Source organism: Ostrinia nubilalis, chromosome Z (genome assembly GCF_963855985.1).
Source record: "Ostrinia nubilalis chromosome Z, ilOstNubi1.1, whole genome shotgun sequence".
In the NCBI taxonomy this organism is placed as follows: Eukaryota; Metazoa; Arthropoda; class Insecta; order Lepidoptera; family Crambidae; genus Ostrinia; species Ostrinia nubilalis.
The window spans coordinates 18,943,426-18,967,277 of NC_087119.1; the positions used below are offsets into that span (position 1 = coordinate 18,943,426).

Genomic DNA, 23,852 nt, shown 5'->3' on the forward strand with positions numbered 1-23,852 from the left:
AAAAGTGGAACTGTTTACAAAATACAAAAAGAAATGAGATCCCATCAAAAACAATACTTGTCAAAAAAACCAAGTCTCGCAACTCAGTTGTTCTACGGTAAAAAGTTGTGAGATCCATGTAATACCAAGTCCAGGCCAGGAAATCTTTAACGTTTTACATAAATTTATTGACTTGGCCATCGCATGAAAACACGTGTAAATTAAATTATTTAGTGCGTTTTACCCCCTTCAACTATCTTACGCATTTTAGATTTTTCATACAAAAGGATTTTCCCGCTAATTCTCGTTCCCGTGGGAATTTCGGGAATTCCTTTCTTAGTGCACCTCTACGGTACCTAAGCTACGTCCCTACCCAAGTGCCTACGTTTAGCTGTGCGTTGATATGTCAGTCAGTCTGTTTCTCCTTTTTATATTTAGAAGATAATTATTTTTCATCCGTTACACCCGTTTGGACCCGGCTTAAAGTAAATTATGGTTTGAACATTATCTAAGTGTTTTACAGAACTGCCGCACAATTTATAAACGCAGTAAGTACCACTTACTGCATTTATGATTGTTTTGAATATTCTGAATCCTGGCATCGCGATCTATAAGAATCAAAGACCCGTTTTTTTCTATCTATCTTAGAACGGAAGATACATATTATCATAAACGCAGTAAAGAGCATATTTTAGGTTTCTTCACATACTATGTTAGCAGTAAGAGCACATAATAACTTAATATTACGTGAATACTCGCGCTTACTTAATTTGCTACTGAGTAATAGTGCAGTATGTGCCAATTACATCATTCTTATTATGTTTCTACAATTGTTAAGTTCACCTTGCACATAGTATATGTGCAGTAATTCCACTTAAACACACACTGATATTATGTTTCCATAGGAAAAACAGATGACTCGTACTTAATATTAATGCAGTAATTACAATTATACTGCGTACATACTAAGGATTGTCAGAGTGCTGCCTAGGTGTTAACATGTTATGAACGCAGTGACTGGCTCTTACGTTATTGGAAGAAGTTGAAAACCTGTCACAAATCTAGCCGAAGACCCAAGAGCTAGATTGACCCGACACTATCCTACCGAAGATATCCCGGACGTGTCTGTACGAGATTAGAATGGCTCTCAAACAGCTGAAAAACAACAAGGCACCGGGCGATGATGGAATCACGGCTGAGCTTCTGAAAGCAGGCGGAACGCCGGTATTAAAGGCTCTTTAGAAGCTATTCGATTCTGTCATCCTTGAGGGAAAAACGCCTACGGCATGGCACAGAAGTGTGGTGATACTCTTCTTCAAAAAAGGCAACAAAACCTTGTTGAAGAATTTATTTTTTACCCATCTCATTTCTGATTCTGTTTTTGAGAGTCATCACGAATGGTTTCACGCGACATCTAGCCTCCCGAACAAACCGGTTTCCGATAAGGCTTTAGTACGATAGACCACATACTTATCTATGGCAGAAAACTGAGGAGAATAATCAGCAACTTTGTCTGGAATTTGTGGTCTATGAGAAAGACTTCTCTCTTCAAGCTAGTCTCTCCAACGGTGTCAAATTTACTAAGATATAATCGTTGAAGGGCTTGTACGAAAACGCCACAATGTCAGTTCGTCTCCGGGATCAGGACTCCAGTTGCAGCGAGGGGTCAGACAGGGAGATGTCATATTTCTAAAACTGTTCACTACCACTCTGGAAGATGTTTTCAAGCTTCTGGACTGGAGCGGATTGGGAATAAATATCATCAGCGAGTACATCACCCATCTTTGATTCGCGGAGGATATCGTAGTCATGGCTGAGACCGTGGAGGATCTAAGCTCAATGCTCGATTGCCTCAATAGAGCCTCTCAACAAATGGGTCTTTAATGGACAAGACAAAAATCATGTCAAATGCCGTGATGTACCCACTCCTCTGAAGATTGGAGACACTATAAATTGTCTGATGGCCGCTGGGGCAGGAAAGTTCTTGAGTGGCGACCACGAGCTGGAAGACGCAGCGTGGGCAAGCCTCCCACTAGGTGGACCGATGATCTGGTGAAGGTCGCGGCAGGTGCCTGTATGCGAGCGGCACAGGACCGGTCTTTGTGGAAATCCTTGGGGGAGGCCGTTGTCCAGCAGTGGACGAAACGAACGACCGAGTCTTTATTTTATTAGATTGGTATATTAAGATCTAAAAGTGGGTGCCATATCTTAATTTTTGATTAAATAACAAGCGATCTCAGCAATTATTTTGTAATACTTGTTTCATTTACCCCTTGGTCATTTGGGAAAGTTCAACATGAAAGCGTTATTGGCTTATGATAAGCGCAGTATAATTGTATTATTACTGCACATTTAAAGTTTTGATAAATTATTTTGATTCACACTCCCACTTATAAATGCAGTAAGTTGTAAAGATACGGCGCATATATTACGTTGTAAGAACTAAAATTTAAATCAATCATTTAACACATGTGCCGTAAGTAACGAAAACTACTAATAAACGCAGTAAGGAACAATCATACTGCATTCATGGGTAGTAAGTATCGAACGAAAACTTAGTTAATCCATAACATAAACAGTTTTTTAATAATTTTAAATACAAAATATTAATTAAAATACAAAAACCTCATATCAAAATAAACTTTGAGTTTAGCTCTATAAGCCCATATTTTTTTTTTTACTAATATTTGCGTAACTAATTGTAGACACCACAAAATAAAATTTCAACTTTGATCGCGTTTTTCTCGAAACTGTTCACGTGTTACTTACTGCGTTTATAAATTGTGCGGCAGAGAAATACAGAATACCTACACTGCATTCAGTATTATTTGGGACAATACAATGAGTTTTAAGTAACATATCAGAAAATATTAAAATTAAAATATATAGATCATATCAGAAAACATTTAATGTAACTTACTGAAGCGTAAACATACTGAAGTCAAATTTATTTCTATGCACAGCTTGTTTAATTTCGTAACTCGTTACTAACTACATCGTTTCAGTGTGTATAATCGTAGCACAAAACTTTGACGCAGTGCGAGTTTTTAATATTTTCCCTTTATACATATTTACTAGGTACCAACAAAATTCTGTTTATATGCTGAAGTGTACTTATATTCCTAACTTCCGAAATTTCAAATGTTTTTAATCGTTTCTATTTTACATAAAGTAGTGATAAAACAGTCATTTAATTTCAGGGTCATATTTGTGTTTCGTTACAACTGTCGCTCGCGAAGCAAATAAGATTTTTATCAAAAATATTAATGAATCTCCTGTTTTCCAGACATGCTACGAGATGGAGCGATATCTTCGTGAGGAACCTCGCGGGAAGAGGCGCGAGCCGTCTCACGAGGAGGAGTGGGCTGCTTCGGCCGCCTCTTGCCCGCCCTCCCCGCCGTCGCCCCCGTCTCCCCCATCACCCCAGCCAATGCTGTTCACCGTGACTGCTGTGAAGAGTGAACCGCCGAGCGACTCTGAAGAACCGAGAGGTAAGTTTTTTTTATCCAACACGTGAGAACTCTTGGCCTCATTTTACCTAAAGTACGGCCAACGAGAAGCGATACCAAATGTAAACAAACCCAATGTCATGGTCATTTGGAATAGCAGGGGTTTGGCTTTGACATATTTTGGCGGGAGAACGAGACATTACGACAAATACACAAGATGGGAAGAGACAGAATATATTGTCAGTTCGACAGTCGAATCGACCTTTTGTATCGCTGCTAGTTGGCCGTACTTTAATGGAGTTATGGTCAGGCTCAAGGTGGAAGGAAAAGAGGTTCACCCGGAATCCTCAACCACAGAAAAACTGACTATCTTGTTCCTATTATCATTGTTGTTATGGCGACAGACTTAGGTGAGATGGTGGAAGCTACTTATTCAGGAAGAATTATTTTATTTAACTTTATTTCATACCGGTTTATGTAGTTAGACGAGATCAGATTAGTATGACAATGACGTCTATAGTCCTTGAAATGCAAGGAGTTTTAATAGTATAAAAGTACCCCTTTCCTACCTATCGGTGTTGGATTACCAATATTGACGAGGGTGGATTGAACCGTCGCTTATTTGTACAATAGTTATTATTAACATACTTTATTTAAAAATCACTGACGCAACTCTGAAGCACTGAGTGAACTCAGCGAGCACATCGACGGAACTTAATGGACTTTAATGCAATTTATGATGTTCGTACAGATGCAGGAATGGAGCTGATGTCCGCGGAAGGGGGCCTGCTCATGGCAGAGACCAGCTATGCCTTCCCTGACGACTACCCTCGGTTCACCATCACGGCTGTCAAGAGCGAGCCGCCTAGCGAGGAGGATGAGCGAGGTAAGAAAGATATTCTACATTCCTTCAGACTAAAGGAGGCCATTTGTTTGCTTAAATTAGAACCATAATTTGGGACATCATATTCAAAAATAGTTCAAAATTGGATTGGAGTAGGAGTCAGCAGTAATTTAATGATCAAATCAAATAGGCTTATAGAGTGGCATTAATAAATACCTGGAATTTCATTGTAGTCTTAGATGATGATAATAATTATAGAAACAGGACTGCTTAATGATAAAGAAGTATAGTATAAAGGTACATACAAGCATTGCATGCTAAGACTACTGCAAGTGCTAGAACCTGTGAAAAGGCACGCGAATAATGTGACTAACCGTAACTTTTCTTCTACCCCAAGTATGTAGGTATGGTAACACAGTTTATGATGCTAGAAGGATGTGTGAAAGTTGTTTATCTGGTCGAGTCTTGAGTTATTTATTGCCTAAGTCTTTTTCATTAAGAACTATTTGTAAGCATTAAACTAACCAAGAAATAATATGGCAAGCGAGTTATTTATTGCTTACGGTTGCCACTATCTATTATTTGAAAGTTTACTTATTCCAGTGCAAAGGTAGAATCAGACGAGTGATTATTATTGTTTAATTCAGCATGTTTCATAAAGCAAAATTACGGAGCTATTATTAAGTGACGAAAGTGAAAACTGATGCAATTTTATTTCGAAATTTGGTATTAGTTAAAGATGGCGCTTTTTGCAACCCTTTACTTTTTTATAGTATACCGCCACGGAACTACCGTGCACCGCGCTGGGTATTTGCCACATCGCAACTTATGTCTGTGACAGAAGTATGGAAATAATGACATAAATCACGCTGCGCCGCATCGCGGAAAAACGCCTGTGTGAACGCACTGGTGGTTACACGCTCCGAATGAAAGAAAAATGAAACATCTAACGTCTCGACGTTAGTATTCGTTTTCGGCTATTTTATTTTGTGACCTTTAACGGGCAGCACAACTGTGTTGCTGTGTCGAATATGCGTGGAATGAGATAATGGGCGTTTACCCGAGTGAGCGTCCACCTGAATAGCGTCTGATTGTACCTTAAGTTTGACATTGAGTTGAAAAAACAGATCCGATCCCTATAAAACGGGTAAGCCGGCCTCTCCCAAATCTGGCCGCAGTGCTGCCGCAGTTGACAGCGTTTGCCGCAGCCCCACAGCGCGTTGTTGAGAAACACAACGAGTCTGATAAGATTATTAAAGGTAACACACAGGGTAAAACCACATTACGACTGCCATACCGGGTCAACTCGCGAAGTAATTCATTTATTTAAATAACCGTCGTCAGGACATTTGTGGAACATTTTCCAAGGAGCAGAGGTAATTTAACATTTTTTGATTGGTTAGCGATGATGATTCAAAACTTTCAATATTACAATGTAAGCGTTATTTTACATACGATATTATACTAAAATATGCGCTTGCAAAGTAACGGTAAAAGGTTAGATGTTACACAACTATTGTTTTAATATAAGGGGTTATTGACCAAAGAAAACAATGTCTCACAGTAACAGAGGGTGAAATACATATTTAAAAAAAATATTTACCTACCTAATAGGTGGGAGTTAGCACTCAAGTATTTCTTAAAACTATTACTGTGACACCAACGTTCCTTTATATTATTTTGGATTAAAAGGTACTTACTTACATAACATCATCATGTTTACTGACTTGTCTTTGAATTCTATTGTACGTTAGGGTACATAACATTACATCAGTTTTGGATCATCAGTAAAAAGCAATCTTGTTAGAGCACAGAATTTAATTTGTACATTTACCTCGCAAAGTCATCCGTAATTCAGTTAGGTAATTTTAAGCCCTATCTTACGGAGCACTTCTGTTCCCTCAATGGCACTAAGTGATGTGGTTGTAGCCTTACCGACTGATATTCCTATCGATAGACGAGAGGCCTGCTTTGAATATTGCTAACCAAAATTAACCGTTGTTTACGAAATTTAGTCCACGAGTTATTTGTTTACATTACACGAATATTGTGAATACCAACTCTATTTTCGGAATTACGTAGATCTTCAAGGCCTTTGTGGTATAAGTGAATAGGCATATTTTAAATGTGTGTTTAGTATTAACTGAGTACTTAAGTAATTTAACTATTTAAATGTAGTTTATTGACAAATTATGGTATCTACATTTCAAAAGCAAGTTATGTCTTATTTCTTAACGGCATTTAGGATGTCCATTGTAATTTTTTGTATGTTAATCAAAATTATTTTGTTCCTAATGGTAGGTATTTGAAAATGAGTATGAAAAAATAACTGGGTAATAACTGGGTGTATTTTTCTATTGACATTTTCCTTTAAACGTTAATAGTATTGTTGCAAATAAATATGTTAGTAATATGGCGGCCCTATACAATCTAATATCATAGCTAACTAGTACAATAATTACTAAAAATTGGATCTCGTCTAACGATATTGTATCTTTGGTTACCTTGGTGTTGTCTGTCGTAGATTGTGAAAGTAAGAAATGTTGCATTTTCTTTTATGATTTGCCATTGTGCTCTTTGATGTGATATAATTTTCTCTGTGTAGCTCGTAAATGTATGGGAATGAAGTTGTGGATGAATGATGGCGAGCGAAAGTTTGTAGAAGAAGTTGTATTTTATTTGCAAGGCGAAGAATGTTATATGTATTTGTTTACATATTATAAAGTTAATTCATTTCTGCTTCTTTTATTTCCTTATAACTATTAGGAACGTACGCTGTCGCATTGCACTGAATAGTATGTCTTCCTTTTTTGTCTTTTTTTATTTCAGTACTTTTTATTGATGTTGTGACGCACGATTAAAAACCAAATCTAAGTTAGATACCTATTTTGGTGTTCCATTACTATACTGTTACGTATTAACTACTGGATGTATACTTCAACATGTAAAAACCTAGTTGTGTATCTGTTCTGATTCTAATGGGCATGTTTATTTAATTATATTGTATTATATGTATATTGGACTCAGAGTCGTTAAGAATGGTTGCTTGAGTTCAGACCTAAAAGCAAGACACACTGTCTTTGAATGAATAGCAAAAGCAAGATTTTAAATTTAGACTGAAAACTGTACCTTGCTTATTGCTTATATCATAGCAAGATAGGCTTTCTGGAAATGATACTTCTTCATAGACTAGCCTCATTTTTAAAATGCACGAAACTCTATTCACTCTGTATGTATGTTTGTTGTATATTTTGTATTCTATCTAATTTTATGTGTTACTATATTTTTCATTTTGAGTGTACATCCTATTAGAAGACTCTGAAGAATTAAATTAATTTCATTCAAAGCTTTTCCATTTTATTGCAAGTTAAATGAATTTAATTACCGACAAAGATGTTTAAATAAACGTCGGTTGTGTAAAAAGAAATGCCAATATCCACAATAGCCTGAGCTTATCATTTCTCAATATTAAATAATACTTTCCAATTGCAATGAAATCATCTCATCTGTTTTTATAGTCGGCTTAAAAGATCCGAGGAATGGCCATTTTACAAAGAACGTAGCTTTGTTGCTGCGCTATGAATTAATAAAAGGTAAGATCATTTATTATGATACTTATTTGTTTACTGTTTCAGCAGGTGAGCAAAGATTTGCTTTGGTCAGAATCAGAACATAGCCAATTATTGGTGACCCACGCGTAGATAGTTTGGTGACAGAGGCAGTGCGGTGTTTTACAAAGCCAAGCTATTTACTCGGCCATTAGCTGCGGCTAGACTGATTTACATGTTAATTTAGTCACGCATCGCACGTGCTCTCGCGAAAATCGACACTATCCAATAATTGACAGTCACACCGTTAAATCTGTGTTGACTTAAACTTAGTGACCTATAGAAATGGCGTTTTGGTTTACATTATTTTTGTTACTCTTCCATCCATCCATCTCCACTCAAAATTAATAACCAGGAAATCTAGACTTATTAGTTTATTTTTGGAAACTTTACTGCACATACCCAGAGTATAAAATTAGAACTTAATGCCAGTCAATTTTAAACTTTAAGAATTAGAGTTAGCGTTGCATAAAATTTTAGCTCTCTCAAAAACCAGGAGTGTACATCCATACAGTGGCCTTAAACATGTTCCCCGCCGTTTCCAGAGGAGCCACCGAGCCCGGCCCCGGCCCGTCGGGCTCACGCGCCGCGTCATCACCCACACCCGCATGCGCACGCGACTGACCCGCGCCGTCGCGTCCACCGCTGCGAGTTCCCAGCTTGCGACAAAGTCTACACCAAAAGCTCGCACCTGAAGGCGCATAAGCGGACGCATACTGGTAGGAATTCCGTTATATCACTCTAGGGCAAATAACACGTAGAACTGGCGGCAGATGGAGCAGCAAGGCTCTAGAATGGACCCTCATCCGTCCCGTCGCGTCCACCGCTGCGAGTTCCCAGCTTGCGACAAAGTCTACACCAAGAGCTCGCACCTGAAGGCGCATAAGCGGACGCATACTGGTAGGAATTCCGTTATATCACTCTAGGGCAAATAACACGTAGAACTGGCGGCAGATGGAGCAGCAAGGCTCTAGAATGGACCCTCATCCGTCCCGTCACGTCCACCGCTGCGAGTTCCCAGCTTGCGACAAAGTCTACACCAAGAGCTCGCACCTGAAGGCGCATAAGCGGACGCATACTGGTAGGAAGTCCGTTATATCACACTAGGGCAAATAACACGTAGAACTGGCGGCAGATGGAGCAGCAAGGCTCTAGAATGGACCCTCATCCGTCCCGTCGCGTTCACCGCTGCGAGTTCCCAGCTTGCGACAAAGTCTACACCAAGAGCTCGCACCTGAAGGCGCATATTTAAGCGGACGCATACTGGTAGGAATTCCGTTATATCACTCTAGGGCAAATAACACGTAGAACTGGGGGCAGATGGAGCAGCAAGGCTCTAGAATGGACCCTCATCCGTCCCGTCGCGTTCACCGCTGCGAGTTCCCAGCTTGCTACAAAGTCTACACCAAGAACTCCCACTGCACTTGAAGGCGCATAAGCGGACGCATACTAGTAGGAATTCCGTTATATCACTCTAGAGCAAATAAAACACGTAGAACTGGCGGCAGATAAAGCAGCAAGGCTCTAGAATGGACCCTCATCCGTGCCGTCGCGTCCACCGTTGCGAGTTCCCAGCTTGTGACAAAGTCTACACCAAGAGCTCGCACATGAATGCGCATAAGCTGACATATACTGGTAGGAACATTCCAATATATCACTGATATTACTCTGGGGTACATAGTTTGCATGTAGAACTGACAGCCTATGAGACAGCAAGGTTCTGGAACGGCCCATCAAGCGTACGTGACTGACCCGTGCCGTCGCGTTCACTGCTGTGAGTTCCCAGTCTGCGACAAAGTCTACACCAAGAGCTCACACTTGAAGGCACATAAGCGGACACATACTGGTAAGACTTTCATTATATCACTACACACATAAATGGACCTACCACGCAGAAACTTACGGCCTATTGGGCAGCAAGGCTCTGAAATAGACCCTAATGCGTATGCAAAGGTTCATAAGCGGACTCAAAGCGTTAAAAATTATATCTTGTCCATGAACTATGTAGTACCTGAAAGTACTCTAGGGCACGTAGCACGCAGAACTGATGGCCGATGGGGCAGATTTTAAAATGGAAGCCACGGACTAGTAAGCTCAGTGTCGAGGTGGACAACAGAAGGTGGAAGATGACATAAAACAGCATCTAACTTAACAAGATACCAGGGCCAAATAAGTGTACAAAGTCATCCCTTTAAGTCAAAAAAGTTTTGTAGGTATTCATGCCAGCATCTCAACTTTCTTATAAACTGTCTGCCTGTGGCAGCATCTCAACTACGACCAATGCTTAACACAGCCAACGGATAAAGGAAATCTTGTTGTTTTATTGCACGACCTTAAAGATTTCAAGATATGCTTGCTTGAAAATCTACTTTTGCCCCTTTCTATAGTCATATCCGGATGGAGCTGGCATGCGACAACCAGAACAACTTGTTTGCGGTGACATACCATGCAAGCGCATAGCGCATTTCACATCCTAACCCACATGAGATCGATTGCAATTTCTTTCAATAATAACATCGTGTCATGCCATAACACGTGTATTGATATTGTTAGCGGAACAATCAGTTTAAGTTATCGTAACTACAATACCTTTACTTGTACCTGTTAGCCAACCCTGTTATGGGAACTTTAGCTTGTTAACACCGGCTTATGATTAAGTTTGTTTGAAAGCGTAAAGACAGGTACTTTACAAACAATGTTCACCCATTGCCGTTAGGTTAAATGTGCGCGCGAACTTTGTTTTCATGAGAGTGTAGTGTAAGGTAATGGCCCTGTCAAATGAGGCAGGTTATAATTGATACGCAACGCACCCTTATCAACACATTCATATTACAACTGACACTATTATATTATTATCTAGTTTATCAGTTTTCAATCACGTAACGTGTCATAGAACGGCATCCTCAATCTAAAACGTAGTTTTTTTTCTCTACATCCGCAGATTCATAATAAATCATCACGATAATGATGTTCCTAGACTGCATCATACTTAACACCAGATGCGATTGCGGTCAAATATCTGCGTTGTCTTACATTTTAAAAAAGTTGTGATAATAGCAAAATTTTTATTCAACCCACCAAGGCGTAGCCGTATCCTAACTATTTAACGTTAGTAATCTTATTCAGTGGTTAACCTATAAAATCTCGCATTACAGGGGAGAAGCCGTACAAGTGCTCGTGGGAAGGCTGCGAGTGGCGGTTCGCGCGCTCGGACGAGCTGACGCGGCACTACCGCAAACACACGGGCGCCAAGCCCTTCCGCTGCCGCCACTGCGACCGCTGCTTCTCGCGCTCCGACCACCTCGCGCTCCACGCCAAGCGACACGCGTAGCCATCAAACGCACCGCCCGCCCCCAAACGGAACCGAAAACGTACCAAGCGAAACGACAAAAAATAGGTTCCCAACAACCCGGGCCCGCGTCCATCGCACACCCTAACCCCTTTTTGTTTGTGAGTTGTGATCCGTGCGGTCTTGAACGTTCCTCTCGCCAGTGCCGACACGGTGGACGCGCGCCCGGCGCGGGCGGTCTCGCACCGAGCGATGCATGCCAAAGAATGCCGCCGCTACACGTCGTAGCCGAGTCAACACTCATGCACCTAATGCTTTAAAGTTATTTTTTATTATTTTTTAATTTTTAACGAAAACGAGTTTATCGGAAAAATCGTATCGAAAATCTCTTGGATGTTTCGGCACCGGCCTCTTTATCGTTACGGTTCTTTGTTGCATTAAGAGAACGATTTATATTTGCCGTTGTTTATTATGTAATTTTTGTAAGCTTTGTGTACAGAGAGGTTTTTTTATGTCGTTTGGCCGCAAAGCGGCCTTGCGCCGAGAGTTGTGCCATCGTTGGCGGAGGCGGCGGGCCCGCGCCCGCGCCGCCTGCGCCGACCTGCATTTCAAATCACGTGACATATTATTTATTGGATCGCGGGATGTTCGGCAGATGATCCCACCGACGCCGAGCACAATCTTTAATTTAGGCTTAGTAGAATGTGCGTCGCGTTACCTGATGTTTTGTCGATATTTCGAATCAGTTCCGTTCAAATCTTTCCACTTAGATGTAATAATAAAACTTATGGTCCATTTCATATGAGCCATAGTCATTATACATCTAGTCTAGACTCAACTAGCCATATGGGACGAGGTGCAATCTCTGGGCATGTAGTAATCATGGTAAACGATTATTGCAATTTTCTTGAAAATTAAGTGTTCTAGTTTATTATTCGAAGTGAAAAGGTATTACACATCACATTTATGTACCTACGTTATTAAGATCTCGAGGAACAGTAAACCACAGTTCTATTTGTAGGTGTAAGTTATATTTATTAGAAAACTTTTTTCGTATTTAATATGCATTTTGTAAAGTAACTATTTTCTTGGTTAAGAATAATCTACCTGTCTAGGTATTTCTATTTAACAAAAAATATTTTAGTCCATTTGTGATACGAAAAGGGAAACATGTTTAAGTATTTTACAAATATTTACAAGATGTGTGACTTTTTCGAAATATCGACGTGAAGTATGTTTATTTTTTATTAAGTTTATTTGTAGGGTTTACACTTTATTCGATATTTACGTTAGTTTTTCTTACTATTCATTCCGATGCTTTGAACTCTACTGTGCAGCTTTAGCTCGCTTAAGAGCTGTAATAGTTGATTCCCATGCCTGCACAGTTGTGTTTACACCTAGGTAGTATTTAACCTCTGCGCGCTTAACATGCATTACTCTATTTTAAAACCCATTTTCGAACCTACAGGGAAAAAACAACCTATATTTACATTATTTTTATATTCCACCGCTAAGTGCGCATAGGTCCACTAAAATAAATTCGTTGATTCTGAAACACAGTCGCTACATTAGGCAAATTTTTCAACGGCGGTTTTCGAAGTGACGAGTACTCGAATAACGTCTATATTAAACTTAGATTAAGATTTAAATTGCCACAGCTTGTGTATTACAATACAGTTAATCAATAGTAATATTTGCATAGGATTCATAATATTTAATTAATTCAGTGCTATATTCATCGAGATTCTTTAGAAATAGTGAAAGCTTTTAATGTATGTGTTCGCTAATGTATGTTTATAAAGTATGCATATAAACACATTTTAAAATATAAACACCGAAATAAGTACAGTTCACAACTTGACAATATTGATATTGAGTAAATTCCATAACTTTTATCACAGAATATTAGAAATAAAATCGATTCCTATACTTAAACCATTATTAAATATCCTTACATGAGTAGACTTTGTATATACAGGGTGATGTGGTATTTAAAAATAGCATAAATCAAATACGCTCAATTGTAAGCTAGTTTGAAAACGTGTTTACAATTTTGTAGGAAATCAATTTTTCACGTCACCCAAATGTTTTGACGCCTTTTTGGGAGTTAGGCTACATAAGTACAACGACTGCTATACCAACAATAAAAATACTGCCATAGTTTAATTGAATAGATATATTTCCATAGACGCTCGGTATCTACATTTAAAGAATCGTTATATAGTATTGGTCGCATTTGGTCCGCTCTTTCTTATAAAACATCCTTGTGCGAGAGAACCCTAGTGATGTACTAGGCTCGAGGCTTCCGAGTCCTTTTGCCGAGAGCTCAGAGTCGTTTACCAGGGCTCGCCTCGTATGTATGAAGCTTGGAGTCTTTCGCAGAGCTCGAGCCTTTTTGAAAGCTCGAGCCTTTTTGAAAGCCCAGTTAACTTTTGTGTTAAGATCGTTCTATTTAATAAAACTGCAGAAATTCTGATACCTACAATAAAATACATATTTGAAAAACGTTTTCCACAAAAGGACAAAATCAAATAATGACTACATACGATTAGAATTATAACTTTTCCTAACAAAATAAAATAGTTATAAGTAAATTTTAAGAATCTTATAATAAAAATCAATGTAGGTGATGTTTTTTTATTTTTTTCGAAGGTTTGAGCTCTTTTGAAGGTTCGAGCTCTTTAGAATGCTCAAGACGTTCAAGATCAAATTGAGGAGATTCATCCATTCAGTGACAGTTAGATGTGCTATCTATGCTGTAATAAAGACAATAGCTATCCAATATCGTAGCGGCAACAAAACTAAATACTGCTATACTGTCAAGCCTCTAGAACTCGAACCTTTTACTAATAACGTTTCGTTAATTGTCAATACGGGGTATAAAAGGGGATCGCACTTTTGTTACGTTTGTCGAACATGCATGATGATAATTTTTCATTTCCCTTATATTATTAAGACTAAGTATTACCTATAAATGCTTTAATCTTTTGCCCATCCAGTCAATAACCGATGGAACTTTATTACCATTTTTTCTCAAAACAGACTCTCTGTGTTTTGAACCTATCTTAACCAATTTGTTCTCAAAGCATTTCTTTGTGTTTTGAACTTATTTTCTCATTGTACTCAATACTCAATCTTTATTGCTCTTTGTATCTTCTTTCACGCTTCTCTCCTCTCGACTCTCTTCTAATGTATCTTTGTCACTTATTTTCATTCTACAATTATTTTTTCCCAAAAAGAAACGTGCATCTTCGAGAAACATGAGACAAGTTTGATCTCCACGTAAAAGTGGTGATTGAAGTGTGTTAAAAATAATGTTTTTGGCTATTTAGTAAAACTTCCCGAGGGTCAATCAGTCTTCCCGATTTTACAAAGTAACTAAGTTCTCGGGATTTGCGTATATCACATAAATTTTTATCTCGTATGAATGAATGGTATTGATTACTAGCTTTTCCTCAGTGCTACACTATCCTATCATAGCGTTTGCCAAAACATATTTTTCTGTTAGGTAGGTATAACCTCGATGTCTAAATCCCTCTGGTTTTCGACACTCAACAACTCCTGTTCTTGATATTATTACAGCAGGTTGTGGATTCGACGCATACGAAAAAATGCGTAATAGTTATAAATTAATACGTAAATTTATTCAATGGAAACAGATATAATATAATATTAGAGCGTATTTAAATCGAATTTAGATTCTATACTATAAAATATTAGAATAAATATTTAAAAAAAATTGTCACAAAAAGTAAGTTACTTACATAATTTTTTTAATCATCAACACATTATTGGAGCAGGCGTTCGTTATATTTATTTAAATCTATTGTTGTAAGCTTATTCATATTTTAACGTAAATTATATGCGATTCTATTTCTGTGTATGGATGTAATGGACTACGTGATTAAATTAAATATTATTAAGATATAAAAAAATTAAATGTGATTCATAAGTTTATCCAACATTTTATAGACGTATATGATATAGATGTAATTGTAAATGTTTCATAGGATGGTGTATGACGATGTGTGTACTACGTATGTATTTATAATAATACACTATGCTTTAAAGTCGATAGGTGTGATTAGTTTATGTATTGAAATATTTATTAACTTGCACAATGGCTGGAAATGCAAATTAGTAGTCGAGTAGTTAAAAAAAATATACATCATATATTAATTTTATGTGAAATTATTAATATATGTATACCTAAACTGATATATGTCATAGTATTTAAATAAATTATACCCTAAAATAAATGTTATATCAAAAACGGAATATTTGCGGCTGTGTGTTTAAGAATCAACAAGTGTATACTTTTCGATTGAACGTATAAACCTACTGAATTAGGAAGCACATTATATTAATGGCTTTTTTTTCTTATTTTTTACTTTTATAGTCCACTAGAACTTAGTGTGAATAATATTTACTTATTTACTACTATATTTTTCAATATATATTTCGGTGCCTTATGTTAAACCTGAATAGTTAAGTTTTCTATGTTACATAAAAGTATTACTTACATATTTATTTGCGGGTGGCTTGTTATTTTAACTTTGTGATTACATTCCACAGTGCCACTTAAATCGGTCGGTTTATATACAAAAGCCATAGCAAAGGTCGATGTCACGAGTACTAACTTAAGCACATTTTAACTCTTTATAATGTTTTTAAAACGGTCTGCTTTCAATGTTTTCCAAAATTCTTTCATCGTATAAAACCGATATTGTCAGTTTTCCGTCAAATAACCGGGAGTATGCTCCGTAAAACTGGTGTGAACATCTGATTAATTCTTGAAATAAATAACAATAAAATATTACTAAAATGAACCATGGGAAGGGTATTAAAATACTAGTTTACTTTACGAAGTCTTGGAGACATCAGAAAAGGTTACATGGGCTTTATAAATCACCTACTTATGTCAATATCCTATCAGGCAACTGGGAGTTTGGCGCATAAAACTGTCGTAAAATCTGATTCTGGTGGTATTCTGGTGAAATAACATTAAATATTACTAAAATGGGCCTCACTGTCTTGCCCTTAACGAAGTTATTTAATCATCAGATATTTTTGTTTGCTGAAATAGTTTAGTTACCCGATTATTAAGTCAAATGTTCTCGTGGCGTCGACTTACATTGGTATTTGGACTATCTCGTAGTTTTAAAAAGCAGCAACGGCTTTTTAAATTTTCTTCCAATGAGTCGTGCGACTGTATATAGATTAATGTTATTACTAATCATATATGTATTTACAAGAAATAGTAACGTTACTGTTTATTATTTTGTATATGACGCGATCGCCGCCGGTATCGGCTGGTGCGGCGGTCGGTCGGTCCCTTAAAGCACGGAGCACGGCAGGGACGTTCTTCTTTTGTTTTTTGGTAAAAAGAAACTGTTATAACGTTGGACTTTACATTAATTCTACATAAGGTTTATAATCATTTATTGAACGATGCTGGCTGTTAAGATTTAATTTTTATCCCAAAATCATCGTTAATTTTATTTATTCATTTTATTAAGGTTATTCCTAATGTGTACCTAAGTATTCCCAGCTGCGCTCCTGGCTAAGCGTAAACAAAACTAACTAGGATTATGCAATTTTTGAATAGTAATTGTTCCGAAATAACGATGACATTCACTTTACTTGCATTAAATTCTGAAATAAAGGAAATTTTAGTTACAGTGCATTGCGTAAAATGGATAAACCACTGTTATAAAGGGAAAAGTATTTTTTCTGAATATTCTCAGATATCAACAAAAGAGTAGCATTTCAAGTCCATTTTTTCAATGCATTGCAGCTCCAAAATTCCAATAATAATTTTGTATTATCTGGTTAGTTAGTTTACGCTTACAGGCCCTTAACATGCGGGCCACACTTTTTCTGATGTGAATTGATGGCATTGTATGTTTTGCCCCATCGCGGGACTTGTGAGTTATGTAGCATATTGCATTTTATATTAATAAAATTTTCTTATATGTGGTTTCGTGTGTTTTATTATTGAAGTAATTTTAGAATACACTTACTTACAAATTATTATTTTAACATTTACACGATAATAGTCTGTTTTAATGCATAACACTTACTGCAAGTTATGATAGTCGAAAACTGGAAGTCCTTAGGTAGTCTTCTATCCCAGGTGGTCAGGATTCAGTAGATAGCCTGTTAGATAGAGAGAACTAGTTTTAAAAACACTTAAAGGTTAAAAACATTTCATTATAGGCAATGAAATGAGCTAGTTTGTTGACATAATTATCTGAAAACCTGTAACACTTTACAGCAATATAAATAGGTACATAATTATGATTTTATTCCATCGTTATTATAACCTACACTAAATTAAAGGGCAACGCGTTTGTTTTAGCTACTTAATAATGTTAAGAAAAATCTCATAAATCTTGCAAAACAGGGATGTGCACATTACAATAAAGTTATTATCGTTGTGGTAATTACCTAGGATTACATTTTTACTCTAAACGTTTACCAAAAGTAATAATTTATCACAGTTAGGCTATTCATTAATAGGCAATACCATAAATCAATCTCAAAGTTGAGCCCAGCCAGATTCACAAGCGCAGGTAACTGCGCAAAACGTCATACAGAAAAATCAATGCACATAACAAAGATCCGAATTTGCCTTTTTCCTCCTAAATTATGTATGAACAAGGTACATTTGAGTGTTGTTTTTGTTAGTAATTTACATCACAGAATCGATTTAGTAACATTGTAAATGTAAACACAAACCATGTAAAAAGCTCTACTTACCACTTGTTGCTAAATATAAAACACTGCACTTCACTGTTTTTTGGGCCATAGCGTAGATTTGCTCGCATCCTTTTGGTATTAGGGAAAGATTAGACACCTTATCATCCAAATGACTGCCTGTATTACACTTGTATTCACATTATAAACCGATTTTACATGAACGAAAATCTCGGAAGCCTGAAACCACAACACGAGTCAATCACACACTTAAATTCTTACTAAACGACATCTCTCTCAATCACCACGAACAAATTATTGAGCTGCTGAAAATTGCCATACAACGCCATCCCTGATTTTATGTTTGAACCAATAGGCTTCTTAGACAGGTAGGTATAAATAAAACTTCTTATTAATTAAATTAAGAGTGTTTACGATACCTAAAATAAATAATGAGGCGCGATCATGTAAACAGCCCTAATTTCTTTACGCACCCTGAAACTTATACACATCTATGTGAATTAAGTAAGCCTACTGAGTTCACAGTGTTTTCGGCAGATGGCGTTGCCAGTCTTATTTCAGTCGATAGTGTGTTTCGGTTTTTTATTAATTTAGGTAGTGAGGCCCTGTTTAAAGTAAACACTTTGCACTTGTATGTATATTTATCAAGACTTTCAGTCTTTTTGAAACTTATCTAACTAGGATTTTTGGTTTCAATTTCAAGTCTCAAGTCACGGCAACGCGAAGGCCTCACTTTAATTCAGTATAGTGTTTGTACTATACCATCTAAATCAGATAGGAATCAGTGGCCGCGTGTTGATGGGTAGTTCTGATTTACCTTCTAAGGGTGGGTTTCACCATCTTACTTTAACTTTGACAAACGTCAAAAATCTGTCAAAATCCATACAAAAACACCGGTTATCGTCATAGTTGTGGTCAAAGTTAGGTGGTGCAACTCAGCCTTAGTTGATTAGTTAGGTTATATTGACGTATTGACGATGGGGATCCTATCTAGCTAGTCAGGCGGACTCTGGCAAGATGGAATTAATGACGATGCTCGCAAAGTGATGAGGTCAGCCTAGAAGATATTTTTAAGTAAGTGTGGCGTTCGGATTTTTGAACGCATCACTGACACAAGCTGTCAAAATTGACGGAACGGGACTTCACATTTTCCCGCTCACGGCGAGCTACTTTTGGTCGTTCCACGAACTATTATAATTGCACATAAGTTAATCATACCGTATGCTGTTTGTGATACATGCAATGTTTACGCTGATTACCAAACTGTGTTTAGAGCGATATTTTGTGTTGTGTACAACGATAACCGATTACACATCGTCTCAACGCTAACCGGTGTTTCATTTGGCTTGGGGGAACGCCACCGCATGAAACCCCAAATTGGTGACCCCGAACGTGAAATTACACCCTGGACTCTCATCACCAGCACGCAATTAGACGTCCTATTGAGTGATAAAGGAATCCAGAACATACCGACCCGATAACCGGTTAACCATCGAGTATCTACCTACACGATACGACAACGAGACAACTGCCCGCCCTACGCCCTTTTACCTGCTTGGGATACATATTACAGTGTAGTGTGCCTGAATTCAGAACCGCTAATCACGATTCACAAAGTGCTACCTGTCCAAGTGAAGTGACTACGAAAGCCTCCTGCCACGCAAGTACCACTAACTCTTCTAAATTTGTGCATTAAATGCGTCGAACACATTGTCAATAACTCAAATCCAAGTTGCAGAAAGTGCTCAAAGACTCTTACCTCACCTTGTTCTCTTTACATACATAATTGTAAATTGTTAAACGTGTATTATTCTTGTAACATAGTCACTTTAAGTAATATTTATTGTAATATTAGATTCATACAAATCGTGCTTACTACTACTACTTTCTAATCAATGTTGTCTCAATGAATGATTTTTAATTAGCTCTAAAACTTGAAAACTCTTTGCTTTAAAATAAAATTAGTCCTGAAGCACAGTCAAATACTTATATTTCTTAACTCTTGCTATTTCATAAAATTGGTACTTTAATTATTTCTAATACTAAACTGCATTATCAACTACAAATTAGTATTTGCACAAACCCTGCTGCCATACTTCTTATATTGGATGTGCCTGCTAATTATTTATGACCATTGTGTGTGTGTATTTGAATGTTTTACATCTGTTTGTATTGCACTGCTCCTTGACATATCGTGTAACTATTGATTTAAAACAAAACTAATAACTTTTATGAAACTTACAATACAATTTAATTTTATTTATTTGCTATAGTTTATGAACATCTCTACTCACTGTACATTAACTGTAATCTGCTTGAGATAATTGCATCTTCTTTATAATTGTTAGTTATGTACCTCTAACCTGCGGAGAAGGATACTTTCACTAATTAATTTTAATTATTTTTAGATTCTCCTTTTCTGTTGCCGTGCATTTGTTAATACACCAACCATGGCTAATGCTGAGCTTCAAGCAGAGCTAGAAGAGCTAAGAGCTAAAAATGCAATTTTACAGTCGGATCTTCAAAAAGCACGGCTAGAACCTAAACAGGAAAGTTCAAATGACCAAGTCTGCAGAGTATCGGTTAAACTTCCGCCGTTTTGGACTGATAGACCAACTATATGGTTCGCGCAAGTCGAAGCTCAGTTCCATCTTGCCGGCATTACTACAGATATGACTAAATTTAGCCACGTTATTGGGGCTATCGATCAAAGAGTAATAGGTGAAATTGAAGATATTGTCATGAACCCTCCGGAAGAAAACAAATACCTGAAGCTTAAAGAAGAGCTAATACGGCGTCTTTCAACATCAGAGGAACAACGTGTGCGACGCCTTCTCAGTGACGAGGAACTGGGAGATAGGAAGCCCTCGACATTTTTACGACACTTAAAATCTCTTGCTGGATCAACCCTCAAAGACGAAGGGCTTTTACGACAATTATGGCTTCGTCGACTGCCCAACCAGGTACAAGCAATTCTAGCAGCACAGGCCGATCTTAGCTTGGACAAATTGGCAGATCTGGCCGATAGAATTACAGAAGTCACTCCTGGACCTGCTAACGTCTTCGCAGTCAATAGTGCACCAACACTTTTAAGCTCACTTGTGGAATGCGTGGAAAACTTGACAAAACAAGTTGCAGCATTAACGGTGCAACAACGTGACACCTCACGATCCCGTTCCACTTCCAGAAACCGAAGACGAGAAGAGAATTCAAGAGCAAACACACCTAAATACTGTTGGTATCACAGGACTTTTAGACAGAAAGCTTCAAAATGCACCGCTCCGTGCAATTGGGCAGCGGAAAACGCAACCAGCAATCAGTAATGGCGGGTACTGATTGCTGCTCGATTGATCCTCATGGTCGCCGCCTTTTTGTCACGGACAAGACTACCAAACACCAATTTCTTGTTGACACGGGATCTGATTTATGCTGCTACCCTTACCGTTGGCTACGCGACCAGAGAAGGCCATCCGACTGGGATCTCAGTGCTGCTAATGGTAGCTGCATAAAAACATATGGCACCATCAACTTAAAACTAGATTTCGGTTTGCGTCGGGACTTCCTGTGGCAATTCGTGGTTGCTGATGTGAGCAATCCCATCATTGGCTCCGACTTCTTAGCATACTACCACCTGCTTCCTGACTGTGCTAATCAAAGAATCGTGGATGGTAAAACTGGTCTATCCAACCCAGCTCACGTCGCACCCGCAGACCAACTTATCGGTGTCAAAGCAGTCCATTCCGACCACAGAAATTCACCATTCTACAAAGTTCTATGTAAATTTCCAAATATAACCAAACCTCCTGGGATTCCACGTGAAGTCAAACATGAAACGGTGCACTTCATAAATACAACTGATGGACCACCCGTTTCCAGCCGACCTCGTCGTTTGGCCCCTCAGAAGCTTAAAGCAGCCCAAGATGCTTTCACAAATATGGTCCAAGCAGGCACTGCTACACCATCTAGCAGCCCATGGTCATCACCTCTCCACCTGGCCCCAAAGAAAGATGACACCTATAGACCTTGTGGCGATTATCGGGCCCTTAACGCCCGCACCATACCGGACCGTTATCCAGTAAGACACATTGGTGATCTAGCCCACAACCTACGCGGTGCTACAATTTTCAGTACCATCGATCTTGTAAAGGCGTACCAGCAAATACCAGTCCATCCACCAGATATATGCAAAACAGCAATAATTACCACATTTGGACTGTTTGAGTTTCCATATATGAGCTTTGGACTCCGAAACGCCGGACAAACTTTCCAAAGATTCATCGATGAAGTCACAAGAGGACTAGACTTTGTTTTTCCGTACGTCGACGACATACTAGTATTCTCCAAGAACCGTGACCAGCATGAAAATCACCTAAACCAACTTTTTCAACGCTTAGATCAATATGGCGTAGTCATTAACTGTGAAAAATGCACACTGGGAGCCGAAGAAGTGAATTTTTTAGGATATACCATCTCCGCTGCAGGCACCAAACCACCAACAGACCGGATAGAGGCCATTAAAAGCTTCCCATTGCCAAAAACAGCCCAAGGACTCCGCAGATTCTTAGGTATGCTCAATTATTACAGAAGATTTATACCTAAAGCTGCGCAATATCAAGCCCCCTTAATTGACATCCTGGCTAATGACAAACTTAAAGGTTCGAAACCTGTGCCCTGGACAAAAGACCTGGAACTTGCTTTCCACAACTGCAAGAATAGCCTCACCGAAGCAACCTTGTTAGCTCACCCAGCTCCATATGCATCCCTTGGACTTTTCACTGACGCATCCAGTTCCCACATTGGCGCAGCACTTCAACAGAAAACAAATGGCGAATGGCAGCCCCTCGCATTCTTCAGTAAAAAGTTGAGCCCACCACAAACGCAGTGGCCAACTTATTACAGAGAATTATTAGCTGTCTACGAAAGTGTCCAGCATTTTCGCCACATTCTCGAAGTGCAGCATACTACCATCTTTACGGACCACAAACCACTTCTGTACGCGTTCGCACAGCGTCGAGAAAAGCTCCCTCCACCTCAGCTTAATCAACTATCTTTTATTGGTCAATTCACCACAGACATCCAATACATCAGAGGAGAAGAAAACGTAGTAGCTGATGCCATGTCGCGGATCGAAGCCATAACGTTTGAAGAAGACCATCAAGCCCTGGCAAGATCACAAGACAAGGATCAGGAACTTGCAGACCTACTTACTACTTCATCCTCTAGTCTGCAACTTTCCAAAATCATTCTTCCAGGAAGCGACACGGCTGTTTTCTGCGATGTTTCTACTGGGAAGCCTCGGCCGTATTTAACCCCTCCATTCCGTCGTGCAGCATTTGACATGCTGCACAACTTGAGTCATCCTGGCGTACGAGCGACATCCCGCCTCATAACAGACCGATACGTCTGGCCTTCTATCAAGAAAGATTGCCGTCGTTGGGCCCGATCTTGCGCAGCTTGCCAACGCAGCAAGGTCTCAAGGCACAACTCAGCACCACTCGGAAGTTTTGATGAACCATCAGGCCGTTTTTCTCATGTCCACATTGACATCATCGGTCCCTTGCCAGTCTGTAACGATTTCCGCTATTGCTTAACAGCCATAGACAGAGTCTCTCGATGGCCAGAAGCTTGGCCAATGCGGTCCATCACGGCAGAGGAAGTCGCTGCTACCTTTATCAAGGAATGGATCTCCCGTTTTGGCGTACCATCTACCGTCACAACTGACCAAGGTACTCAATTTGAGTCTGACCTGTTTCGACGCCTCATGGCTCAATTCGCCACGAAACGGATCCGTACGACAGCATACCATCCAAGTGCAAACGGCATGATTGAACGAGTCCACCGGCAGCTGAAGGCTTCTCTCATGTGCCACGATAACACATGGACTACATCCTTACCATTTGTACTACTGGGCATGCGGACGGCCTTTAAAGAAGACATCAAGGCCACAGCAGCAGAAATGGTAT

The 23,852-nt window shown here is 38.7% G+C and overlaps 2 protein-coding genes and 1 long non-coding RNA gene across 4 annotated transcripts in view; 2 read left to right on the top strand and 1 right to left on the bottom strand.

Annotated features, from left to right (window-relative positions):
* LOC135086793 (Krueppel-like factor luna) overlaps positions 1-12,284 on the top strand; it is a 148,605-nt gene extending 136,321 nt beyond the window's left edge. Inside the window, exons 2-5 of one of the 2 annotated variants that reach the window (XM_063981584.1) lie at positions 3,266-3,470; positions 4,180-4,314; positions 8,426-8,599; positions 11,036-12,284. In XM_063981584.1, the coding sequence (XP_063837654.1) occupies positions 3,266-3,470; positions 4,180-4,314; positions 8,426-8,599; positions 11,036-11,211 (690 nt within the window). In that variant the 3' untranslated portion in view covers positions 11,212-12,284. Of the gene's footprint in view, positions 1-3,265; positions 3,471-4,179; positions 4,315-5,399; positions 6,398-8,425; positions 8,600-11,035 lie in introns of those variants that run through there. The other variant, XM_063981585.1, reaches the window with a different exon arrangement.
* The window catches only part of LOC135086797 (uncharacterized), a 143,512-nt gene extending 125,403 nt beyond the window's left edge, over positions 1-18,109 (bottom strand). The window contains exons 1-2 of the long non-coding RNA XR_010260603.1: positions 17,932-18,109; positions 17,253-17,328 (exon numbers count right to left, since the gene is read on the bottom strand). This is a non-coding gene — a long non-coding RNA (uncharacterized LOC135086797). The remainder of the gene's footprint in view (positions 1-17,252; positions 17,329-17,931) is intronic.
* Positions 18,110-20,339: 2,230 nt separating this feature from the next.
* Positions 20,340-21,118, top strand: LOC135087137 (uncharacterized). The gene is made up of 2 exons (XM_063981976.1): positions 20,340-20,957; positions 21,077-21,118. Exons 1-2 carry the CDS (start codon positions 20,340-20,342, stop codon positions 21,116-21,118), a joined length of 660 nt encoding a protein of 219 aa, XP_063838046.1.
* The last annotated feature ends 2,734 nt before the right edge of the window (positions 21,119-23,852 follow it).